Source organism: Prionailurus viverrinus, chromosome B2 (assembly GCF_022837055.1).
Source record: "Prionailurus viverrinus isolate Anna chromosome B2, UM_Priviv_1.0, whole genome shotgun sequence".
NCBI lineage: Eukaryota > Metazoa > Chordata > Mammalia > Carnivora > Felidae > Prionailurus > Prionailurus viverrinus.
The window spans coordinates 80879069-80891646 of record NC_062565.1 but is presented as its reverse complement, the minus strand read 5'-3'; the positions used below and the strand labels follow the sequence as shown (position 1 = coordinate 80891646).

General features: G+C 44.3%; 1 protein-coding gene across 4 annotated transcripts in view; it reads left to right on the top strand.

Annotated features, from left to right (window-relative positions):
* BACH2 (BTB domain and CNC homolog 2) overlaps positions 1–12578 on the top strand; it is a 355628-nt gene that overhangs the window by 321307 nt on the left and 21743 nt on the right. For all 4 annotated transcript variants that reach the window (XM_047858295.1, XM_047858296.1, XM_047858297.1 and 1 more), the window contains one exon: positions 10874–12463. In XM_047858295.1, coding sequence (XP_047714251.1) covers positions 10874–12463 — 1590 coding nt within the window. The remainder of the gene's footprint in view (positions 1–10873; positions 12464–12578) is intronic.

Here is a 12578-nt window from a genome sequence, read left to right as displayed (position 1 = left end):
ACCATTCTATTTTCTGTATCTATGAATTTTACTACGTTAGATAACCTTGTATAAGTGGAATCATACAGTATTTGTCTTTTTGTGACTGGCTTATTGCACTTAGCATAATGACTTCAACATTTATCCATGCTATAGTATGTGACAGGCTTTCTTTCCTTTTTAAAACTGCAATATTCCATTGTATTTGTATACCATATTTTGGTTTTCTGTTCATCCCCTGATGGGCATGTGGGTTTAAACTGACAAGGAAAATAATTGTATGTTTCTGTTTAGAATAAGAAGGCAAGGAAAACAACAGCTGCTCCATGGAGCTCACAATTTTACTCTTGAGGATGGTAAAGGGTCTAGTAGAGTTACCTCCATATTGTGTTTCAAGGAGAATGTCTATGAGATGGAAAAGTAAGAAAAACTTGAAGAAGTAAATGTAAACCCCAGGTAGATGAATATTAAGAAAACACCCAAGGGACACCTGGGTGGCTCAGTTGGTTGAGTGTCTGACTCTTGATTTTGGCTCAGGTCATGATCTCACAGTTTGTGGGTTCGAGCCCCATGTCAGCCTCTGCACTGACAGTGCAGAGCCTGCTTGGGATTCTCTCCCCTCTCTCTCTGCCTCTCCCCCACTCACTATGCCTGTCTCTTTCTCTCAAAAATAAATAGTCTGCTTCGAAAGGAAGAAAGAAAGAAAGAAAGACCCACACTCCCAATGTGGATGAAGTAAAACTACATCAGACGTGAGAGAAAAAAAAATCAGACATGATATGGTACAGCTTGTTATGGTCAAAGTCTTTGAAGAATTGCAGAACCTAGAAAAGCATCAGAAGTCTAGAGATCAGAAAATGACATAATTTTTAAAAAGGGGAAGAAAGTGGATCTTTAAAGAATTGAGCAATTTGTATCAAGAATAATTTATCTGGACAATAAATCTGAATATCTAGACAAGTATATACTCTTGGGTCAAAAAAATCAATTTTGCAACATTAAGATGGACACAGGTTTTATACTGAAAAAAAAGCTCAGAGATGTTCATTGAGAGCACCATAAGTAATAAGTGACAATGAAATCTTAGCATTCCTTGGAAATAGGATCTGAACTGAGGGAGGTAATAGTTCTGTCCTCTTTACCAGTGACTGGAGTATTTACTCAGTCCAGATACTCTGCTGGGGATGTGGTCAAACTCAAGATGGTCCAAAGGAGAGCAGTGAGGAGGGTATCAGGGCTCATAACTGGTTAGATTTCCAGGATGGGAATTTTGGCTTAATATGAGGAACCATTAGAAGGCTCTGATGAGGGACTAAACCTCTCACCATTGGAAGACTTAAAAAAGGTTTTGTGTTTTTTGGTTGAAGATTGAGTGGCTGATGGTTGGTTTGAAATCACTAGAAGGGTTGAGGAGGTAAAACCAAACCCTGACTCAAGAAAATTCTGGTCAAGGAAGGTCATTGGTTTCTTGAATGGGGAAAAGGTCATTTTAAATGGAAATTAGGTAATTTTTTTAAAATCTCCTTTCAAAAAATGATTTTCTGTTGGAGGCGGTTTTTCAAATGAAACTATAAACCTAGATGCAAGTTTTGCTACTTTATTACCAGTGAGTGGGATGCTTTTCACTTTCATTTTACACTGAAAAATGTAAAAAGATACTATTTTATACCTATTTTAGGATCTATACTTATACTGAAATTCAATTTTTTGTAAATTATTCCATGAACTTCATTATGTAATCTTTCAGAAGGGAGATTTCCTGTTTTCATTGTATACTTTTAGAGTAAGTATGAATACAGTACCTTATATTTGTATCACGTGTAAATTTTGCTTGTCACTTACCTGAGAAATATATCCATGCATACCTGAATGAGAAAATAATTAAGGCCTCACATGAAGGAGGTGAGAAGAAAGGATGAACCACCCAGCTGAAATGAAGGTTCCACAGGGTCAAGGTGTTGCCAGTTCTAAGAAAAGATAGTGATGAATATTTGTTTCCCCTTCTCTGTTCATCAACTCTAAGATAACCAAAGAAATACCTAAAGGGCAGTTTTAGCTGTTACGTAGTCCCATGATGATTCTGAGCTGACTGACACAGATAGGGGACATACCACTTTCTCTCTAAACATCAGTTTTATCAGTTGCCTTTCTAATTTGGAACCCAGCTTTGGTGCCACATGGATCCTCATGAGAAAGGCATTCCTGCATTGATATCTTCCAGATTCCAAGGACTGATACTGAGCCTGCTAGTTTTATCAAATTCCTATGTGATAAAAGGGCTTCCTAGAATTTACTGAGTTTCACTGGGCAAGAGAGGAACATAGCAATTTTCTTCATTCTTCAAGAGAAATCTAGGCCCTGAATCTGAATAACGTGAATGACAATAGAACCAAGTGTGAGAATCACCCTTCTTCATAGCCCAGGCAGTACCACTAAGTTGTCCAGATTCCTTTGAATAAGCTACATACAACTGAATTACAAAATTTACAACAATGTCTTTCCATTTGAAATACCATTTCTTTTCTAGTTCACTTCAGAGAAACAGCAACAGATAGGAAAGGAGCATGAGAGTTGAACTCTCTAATCAGAATACTTGAGTTCAACTCTGGCCGACCAGCTGTGTGACTTTGGGAAAATCCCTTCACCTTTCTGGGCTTTCTGGGCTTCACCTTTTTTGGCTTCCTTGTCTGTAAAGTGGATGAGGATTGAGTCAGGGAAACAGAAACCATGCCAGGTGTTTCAAACAGAGGGGATATAAAACAAGGAATTGGTTACACAGGTGTTGGAAAACTGGAAGAACAGAAAGGGGAAGAGAATTAACTCAGTGATTAATGATTATAGGAAGCAGCTACCACTCCTAGGGCCAGAGGGGATAAAAGAGACCTAGAAGCCTGGAGAAGCACCTGATACCTCAGGAGCTGCACCTGTGGAGGAGACGGCCCTTATCCAAAACTCCTGCAGGGAGTCCAGGAGGCAGCCTCCCCAGTACTCACCACCAAGGAAGGAAAGAGAACAAGAAATAGAAGGAACCACAGCTTCTTTCATCCCACCTTCTGACATCCCACCAGTGCCCCCTATTGACAGAGTCCAATAATAAGTCAACCAGCCAAAGAAGCCTAAAAAACATAGCATTACAGAGGGGAACATAAAAAGAGTTGGCATGAGGCTGAGGGACAATAGTAAATAAGCAGTGTATGAGTTTATAATGTCAGACTAAAAGTAAACTGAATCATAGAAGTCAAAGTTAGTAGTTGATCAGAAATATTTATATTTTCCTGTTTGTATTAAAGTAATATTACTTTAATATACAGATGGAGATGGGGCACCTGGGTGGCTCAGTCAGTTAAGCAACCGACTCTTGATCTCAGCTCAGGTCATGATCTCATGGTTTGCTAGTTCAAGCCCCGCATCAGGCTATACACTGTCAGTGTGGAGCCTCCTTGGGATTCACTCTCTCCCTGTCTCTGTCCTTCCCCTGCTCTCTCTCTCTCTCTCTCTCTCAAAATAAACTTTTTTTAAAAATGCATAGATGGAGATAGATCGATGGATGGATAGATAAATAGATACATAGATTTAGTTCTGAGCTGAGCAATTTCTGAATAACTTTCATGAAAGTTTTTCTAATTAAAAGTTTATGTTTAGGAAAAACTATAAGATATATGTTTCTGCAAACCCTTGTGACAGCAGTAGTTCTAGTGAAAATGCAGGTAATTGTAGGATCCTTCCTCAAGAGTTCCCAGGAATTAATTTCAGGAAGTCTGTGTGAACACACTCAAGTTTGAGATCATAACTCTCAATGATGGGGACTCATAGAGTCTCATATGAGAGGACTCAAGTCAGGTCTTTGTTCACTGAACCTACCTGACTTCCCCTTTTCTAAAAAAAAAAAAAAAAAACAATCAAAAAGTACCTTAGTAGGCTGACCATGCATTTCAGTCCAAGATATCTATGATCCTGCCAGTGACAGCTGACCCCAGTAGGCATGCCGGCTAGCCTTTGGAGTTTAACTCAGGTAGAGTTCCACTGTTTGGATACCATCCCCTCCCTCCCCAGCCCCCCCCCCCCCCCCCCCCGTGAAATCAGGAGCCTATTTCAACTGCAGGGGACAGGGTGTGTGTGTGTGTGTGTGTGTGTGTGTGTGTGTGTGTGTGTGTGTTGACAGGGCCGTATTCATGGGCACACAAGCTGTGCAATTGCAAAGGGCCCTATGCTCAGGAGGACCCTATACTGTTCCTGAAAATCATGATGTAGCCAGTTTGGGTGGTGGAGTGGAGGAGGGCAGTTGTGAACAGAGACCCAAGAAAGGCCTCACAGATAAAGTGGCATTGGAGGAGGAGCCGGAAGGAGATGATGGAGCGAGCCATGCCATTCTTTGATTTACTCTGATAAACTGACGCTCAGCCTTCAACATTTGAGGCAAAGGCACCTTTTCCAGGAAGGCTTACACTGATGCCTTTAGCAGTTTCTGCCGCCAGCTTGGTCTTCCCTGAGCACCCTTTAAATACTTGCTGTTGCATACTTAAATTACATTGTGACATTTGTATTAAACATCTTTCTCCTTGGTCACCCTCTTAGCTCCTTGGAGAAAGCAACTGTTTTTATTCATTTTTGTAATAAGAGCAACAATAATAGTTGTTAATGCCAGACCCTGTCCCAGAGGGGTTTTATTGCAAAACAGGAACTGTTGGTATCCCTGTGTTCCAGTTGGAGAAACTGAAGAACAGAAAGGTTAAGTAACCAGCCCAAGTTACCCAGCTGGTACATAGTAGAGCTAGGATTTGAATCCCAGAAAGCTGGTTCCTTCAGGGCTCACACAGTACACAGTGAGTGCCCAGTAATGGTTGGTGAATGAATGATTGAATGAAAAACTTAACAAAAAATAGGAAGTGAATAAATGATCAAGTAGAGAACCTCAGAGGCAGATTTACAAATAGGAGAGGAATTTTATGTTGTGGCTACAGACCCAAAAATCAAGCCTGCAGAGGAGAGAAAAGACACTTTATTTTATGCTTTTAAGCCACATTTACTAGCACAGATAATTACTTTCTTTAGAGAAAAAAAACAATTATGTACTTGTAAATCAACTTAAATGTTTATTTGTGTGTGTGTTGTTCCTTTAGGAATGGAAACAAGATTGCTTTCTTTGGCTCTGTCTTTAGCTACATTAATACTAAAATGACCAGAAGCTTTGTTGAAAGAGTGGAGTTAATTAATTTAACAAATACATCCAGAATATAGTATGCTTGTATAGCATGCTGCTTTGGGGAGAAAAGTATGATAATATGGATATTGATTATAAAAAATTAAGATTAGAAGTAAGTGATGCCTCATCACTAAATCAGTCTTCATCCTGCACCATGGTATCAGTGCAGTGTGGGGGTAGAAAGGAAGAGGAGTTGTCACCAGTGTTGTTGGTTTCGTTGTTGTTGTTGTTGAAGTAGGCTCCGTGCACAGCATGGAGCCCAACACGGGGCTTGAACTCATGACCCTGAGATCAAGACCTGAGCTGAGTTGAAGAGTCAGACACTTAACTGACTGAGCCACCCAGGCACCCCACCAGTGTTGTTTTCTTTCACAAGTGCCTTGCTGTGAGAGATCCAGCCTCATCAGGGAAGTATACATGGTGTTGCTGAAGGTAAAAGATTCCGTGTTTTGTGAGACTGTCATCAAGCAGCCTTGAGAGAAAACAGTCCTGAGATCTCCGCAGCCTGCGGCAAATGAGCTCAGTGCCCTAACAGTGTGTATATACTGCCAGAACCAACTGAAAAGACCTTGAACACATGGCTTAAGTACAGAATGCTGGTCCAAGCCTCGTTAAAACTCCCAAACCCCGTTTTCCATATACACCTGAAGCCCAACTGCCGGATCCCTGTAGTAATCCAGAGCAGTGAAACTTACATGTTTCTGTTCAGGAGCTCTGTCCAGCAGCAGTCAGGGTGCATCCTGAGAGCGAGCTCTACAAGCAGCGCCCAGACGTGCCTGTGCCAGCTGAGTTGCCATCAGCTCCTCCTCCTTTCATCAGTAGCATAGAGAGGACTCATCAGAACCCATGGGAACAAAAGGTCAAGGGTCATAGTTTCAGTGGGTCACATTTTCAACACATTATTCTCCTGTGGACTCACACCAGGCACAGGAGTTTGGTAGTGTGACCTTGTTTCAAAGGCTCAGAGGTCAATGCCACTTGCCTTGTGTGTGCCAGCCGCTGGAGAAGGTCATCACCTGCTTGGGAGCAACCAGAGGACAAAAGGGTATCACTTCCTGACCTCTTGTACGTCTTAGTTCTACATGGCACATTCCATTCTTCCCCTAATGTGTGACCCAGTGTCATCTATACTGGACTGTACATTATGGGACCAGGCAGTTACATACTTAAGTGTGGTAGAAAAAGACTCTTCAAAACAATCCAACCAAAATATTTCATTCAGAATGCAAGACTGTTATCCCAGGTGTCCGTAATATTGTATTTTGCACTTGTTTATCATTCCTTTAGGCCGTTCCCGACCAGTGAATTTTAGCCTAGATGTGTCTGCTTCCCTGAGAGCAGTGGAACACAGTCCATTACCATCAGTGAAATGGAACTGGTTTGCTATTTCTAGTCACTTCATTCCGCTTTAACTTTATGATCATTACCTTTTTAAATAACATTTTTATGGGTCATTAGTTTTGTGTGTGATTCTCCACTTCCCACCCTTTCTTATTTTTTCCCATTATCAGAGCCTTACTCATTAAAAACAGAAAGTAAATCACAACACAGACTTGTGATCACAGTTTCATAGACACACAGCTTTACATTGGTACCTGGATATTTTGCTTTCTGAGTACAGTGAGTGAGTTTAGACGACTCCTGAAAATGGGAAGACGGTGCAAGCTACCGATGATGGAGGCTAAAAGCAGTATTTAGAAAGCCTCTGCGTGTTTAGCACTGGCCTGCACGTGTGATGAGCACTTGCTTTCTGTTTTGTGTGTCTAGAGTTATTGCAGCTGGCCTGAAGTGACCAGAGATGGGCTCCTGGGACAGACACCAGGCATTTGGAAGGTACCCATTGTATCAAAGCAACTTATATTTTAAAAATTTTTTGTTTAATGTTTATTTATTACTTTGAGAGAGAGAGAAAGAGTGCAAGCAGGGGAGGGGCAGAGAGAGAGACAGACAGACAGAATCTGAAGCAGGCTCCAGACTCTGAGCTGTCAGTGCAGAGCCTGACGCGGGGCTCAGACTCACAGATTGTGAGATCATGACCTGACCCATGCAGTCAGACACTTAACCGACTGAGCCACCCAGGCACCCCTATCAAAGCAACTCTTGACCGAGAATGGATATAGGGCAATTTCATTGCATTCCAGGTGTCCTGCTTATGAGTGTTCAGGGGATCCCCACAGACCTCAGCAGTCACCTTCTCTCCTTAACTGGTCGGGATTTCTCAATTGACAAGTAATCATGTAATCTTGTGATAGTCTTTCCATTTGTTAACTGATGTTGTTACATAGTAATCAACTTTCCATTGTCAAGGTATGTCTACAAAGCTAAACTGTAGGTTTCTTAAGCACAGGGCCTAGTCTTGTACTTACCAATATTCCTCATAGCACTTGGGTTGGAATCCCAGCTCTGTGACCTTGAACAAATTCCTTCACCTCTCTGCTTCTCAGTTTCCTTGTCTACAAAATAGAGGCAGCCATGCCTGCCTTGCAGGGCATTATGAGAACCCTAGCCTGCTGCTGGACACTAGGAGGTACTTGGTACATGGTAACTCTGACTCACCAGACAAAGCCTTGCACACAGAAGCTGAGTAAAATTCAGCAAAATTAAATATGACAAAGCAAGATTTAAACTTGTGGGGGAGGAGCTAGTTACAGACTCTTGAAATTTCATGCTGAGGACACCATTTCCTCTGACCTTGAACTTAAATGACAGTTTACAATCCTGTTTTCAATCATGACCTTTTGTGACTGTATGATGATCATTTCAAGCTCATCATGTCTCCTAAGACCAAAAGGATCAGCCATCTGATTTGGGATGTGGAGACTGTTCATTGGCATCCTCAGTCCCATGCATACATTTAAGCATCAGCTTGTCCCTGCATGGAGAGGCTTTCTCCAGCTCCTTGTAGCCATGTGGCAGGTGGTGATACCGGGACTCATCTAATGATCCCCAGGGGTGTTCCTGGTTTCTCTAGGAATTGTCTTTAAAAGCATCCATAGTGGGGGACAGTGGCAGGACTTACTGAAACCAATGGCATGAAAATAAAAAAGAAATGGCAATAAGGGAGAAGGACTATATAAAAAATATAAATGATACTGATGTGAGTTTCCCTATTTTGCATATTCTGAGCACATCTACCAAAACTTGAGACGTGTATTATCCATTCAGCAACTGGCACATTCCCTGGGAGCAGAGCAGAAAATGCTGCCTTATGAAGGGGCCAACTCTGCCTTGATCATGCCATTCTTCTCTTTGTGGTGAAGTCCTGTTACAGTGAAGAAATGGGTCATGTGACATTCATCGCCTCCTTTGGTTACTTTTAAATATGTACTTCCTTGCCTTGCACTCCCTTTGAAAGGTTCCTGGAGGAAATATAGTAGGTACGTTTGCTGAGTCTATTACCATGTCAGCTTAGTAGGACACAAAGGTAGGTCAGAGAAGCTCCTTCTCAATAGTAGTACTAGGAGATAGGACAAATAAGGACTGTTGCCTACCTTTGATCGGCTGGTTGGTGTGGTTTATTGGTTCACACAGTGTCTTGCTCCAAAAGTAATTTGAGACAACACTCAGCACAGTCTGCACTCTTACCTTCTGTACCTGTAATTGTATGTTAGGGGCCCAGCTAGACTTATGACATTCCGGTAATATACAAGCTTTTACCAGGTGTTTACTATGTTAGACACCCTAATTAGATGCAGAGTTATTAAGAGAAATGAAACAATCCCTGATCTGAAGGAGCTTGCTGTCTTATGGTAGAAACAGACCCAATAAAGTATAATAAAAGTGAGATGGCAATGATTGTCCTTGTGGAACTATAATGTGGGTCTAGCGGTCATGTGTTGTTGTTGGTGGTGGTGGTGGTGGTGGTGTGTGTGTGTGTGTGTGTGTGTGTGTGTGTATTCACCAAATATCTTGGACTCATCTGACAGATTTTTTTTTAATTTGGAATTTTATTTCAAGTCCTTCAAAACTATTAATAATTAAGTTCTCAGGGTGCCTGGGTGGCTCAGTTTGTTAAGCATCCAACTTTGGCTCAGGTCATAATCTCAGGATTCGTGAGTTGGAGCCCCACGTCAGTCTCTGTGCTGACAGCTGGAGCCTGAAGTCTGCTTCAGATTCTGTGTCTTCCTCCCTCTCTCTGCCTCTCTCCTCCTTGCATTGTCTCCCTCTCTCTCTTAAAAATAAATATTAAAAAAAATTTTTTTAATAAAAAAATTAAATCCCATTCAGTTATGTATCTAAGAAATTTCCCTTACTGGAAAGAATGCAGCATATAAAAATCAGTGCTGCCCTGGACAACCCAGGACATCTCCTCACTCTGGCAATGGGGCTGAGAGGCTCATATCACTTGTTCTAAGACGTTGGAGATTGCTCCCAGAGAAGCTGATGTCCAAGTTGAATATTGAACAAGGGACTGAGTCCTCACCAGAGTTTTGGCTCTGTGTGCTGCAGTGAGTTCAGTACACGTGGAAGTCAGCTACAGAACTTGCCAATTCAACTTGCTCTGCACTTATTCCCTTAGCAGAAATCTTTCAATCACTGTTACTACGGCTTCCAGCAAGGACCCCATGATTACTGTGTCCATTTGACTTGTACACATGATCCGTAGACCTGCCTCTCCTTGCTATGGGGTCAGCAGCACTTGCAGGAACCTAGAAGATGCATGTAGGTTTCCCATGTAGGGTGAGAAAGCCTTCCCTGAACACCAGCGAGTTTGACCCACTTCCATCTGAAAAAACAGGTTGCCTTAGGCTGTGTGTTTCTAATTGTTAAAGTCAATCTCTGTGATGGGTGTGTGTGCATACGCAAAACTGTGCGTAAATAGCACATTTTCAATCTATAAAGTGTAAAGAAATGAGGAGCACCTGACAGTAGGCTGAGCCTCTGAAGATTTGTGGGGAAAGAAGACAGCTGCATGGCAAAGCGGCTGCTTATGATTAGGAAAGGAATAGCCCGTGTCCTGGGCCACTCAGCAAACTTCAACCATATAAATGACAGCTGATTTGTTTAGCTCTGTAACCCCCATTCTTTATGGGCCAGGAGTTGAGTTCTTGTTGAGAACACCACTTCAGATTGTCATTATCTCTGCTATCATTGCAAGATCAGGTATGACATGATGACTGAAAAGTCCCAGCCAGAAACCGTGATGAATGAGAAAGACAGAAATTGCTTTAATGCCACTTTGTAACTTTTTAAGTGAGGGAACACTGTTCTTCACCCCCTGTAGACTTTCGGTTTTTAACAGGCCATATTGCCAGTTTTGCAGTTGACAAGGAAAGTCTGTTGCTGTCTTTGGCTCAAGTGATCAGCAAGTGTCACAGCACTCCTTATGTAGAATGGCTCTCCACAGCACTGACAGGGAGGGAAATTAATAGGCTTCCCATTGTTACCGTGCATTTTTGCCAGGATATTTCATTAGCGTAAACACTGAACCCCTTGTCATCTTGTTTAGCCACTTGACCCTGGTGATTTTCAATTCTGTGTGCCAGGTGATGAAGTGGAGCCCAGGCGTGCACGAGACAGGCACTAATTATTGGAAGCAGAATCATTGCTGACCCAGTACGAGATTAACTGCTCCTTTGCAGTCTTTATTCTGGGACATTAGCACTGTCTGGTTATCTTGCTTCAGTTGAGGGATTCGGGACAATAGCGGTGCTGATGGTAACGTCGGCAATTTCCCTGTTTGTTTTGCAGGTCACGGCCAGGGGCTTCGGGCCGCTGTTACAGTTTGCCTACACCGCCAAGCTATTACTCAGCAGAGAAAACATCCGCGAGGTCATCCGCTGCGCCGAGTTCCTGCGCATGCATAACCTGGAGGACTCCTGCTTCAGCTTCCTGCAGACCCAGCTCCTGAACAGCGAGGATGGCCTGTTCGTGTGCCGAAAGGACGCTGCGTGCCCCCGCGCGCACGAGGACCGTGAGAACTCCGCGGGGGAGGAGGAGGAGGAAGAGGAGGAGACGATGGACTCGGACACGGCCAAGGTGGCTTGCCCCAGGGACCAGATGCTTCCAGACCCCATCAGCTTTGAGGCCGCTGCCATCCCAGTAGCAGAGAAGGAAGAAGCTTTGCTGCCCGAGTCCGATGTGCCGCCCGACAGCAAGGAGAGCTCCGAGAAGGACGCGTTAAGGCAGTACCCCAGATACAAGAAATACCAGCTTGCATGTACCAAGAATGTCTATAATGCATCATCACACAGTACCTCAGGTTTTGCAAGCACATTCAGTGAAGATAACTCTGGCAACAGCCTCAAGCCGGGGCTTGCCATGGGGCAGATTAAAAGTGAGCCGCCCAGTGAAGAGAACGAGGAAGAGAGCATCGCGCTCTGCCTGTCCGGAGATGAGCCTGACATCAAGGACAGAGCGGGGGACGTCGAAATGGACCGGAAACAGCCCAGCCCTGCCCCCGCCCCCGCCCCCCCTGCCGGGGCCACCTGCCTGGAGAGATCCGGGAGTGTGTCCTCCCCCTCCTGCTTAAGGTCTCTGTTCATAACAAAAAGTGTGGAGTTGTCTGGCCTGCCCGGTACCTCTCAGCAGCACTTTGCCAGGAGTTCAGCGTGCCCTTTTGACAAGGGGATCACTCAGGGTGACCTTAAAACTGACTACACCCCTTTCCCGGGGAGTTACGGACAGCCCCACCTGGGCCAGAAGGACGTGTCCAACTTCACCATGGGGTCGCCCCTCAAGGGGCCTGGGTTGGAGGCTCTCTGTAAACAGGAAGGAGAGCTGGACCGGAGAAGTGTGATCTTCTCCTCGAGCGCTTGTGACCAAGTGAGCACTGCGGTGCATTCATATTCTGGGGTAAGCAGTTTGGACAAAGACCTCTCTGAGCCGGTGCCAAAGGGTCTGTGGGTGGGGGCTGGCCAGTCCCTCCCCAGCTCACAGGCCTACTCCCACGGTGGGCTGATGGCTGACCATTTGCCAGGAAGGATACGGCCCAACACTAGCTGCCCGGTGCCAATCAAAGTCTGCCCTCGCTCGCCCCCCTTGGAGACCAGGACCAGGACCTCCAGCTCGTGCTCTTCCTATTCCTACGCAGAGGACGGGAGTGGGGGCTCACCCTGCAGCCTCCCTCTCTGTGAGTTCTCCTCCTCGCCCTGTTCCCAGGGAGCCAGATTCCTTGCCACAGAACATCAGGAACCAGGCCTGATGGGAGATGGAATGTACAACCAAGTCCGACCCCAAATTAAATGTGAGCAGTCTTATGGAACCAACTCCAGCGACGAATCCGGATCGTTCTCGGAAGCAGACAGTGAGTCGTGTCCTGTGCAGGACAGGGGCCAGGAGGTAGGGAACCCGCATAAATTCAAGCATGTGGTCCACTCTTGCGGTCCTTTACCTGGACTCTACCTGCTGCCCCACCACTCCCAGATTAAAGGTCCCAGTAAAGGGACTGCCTCCC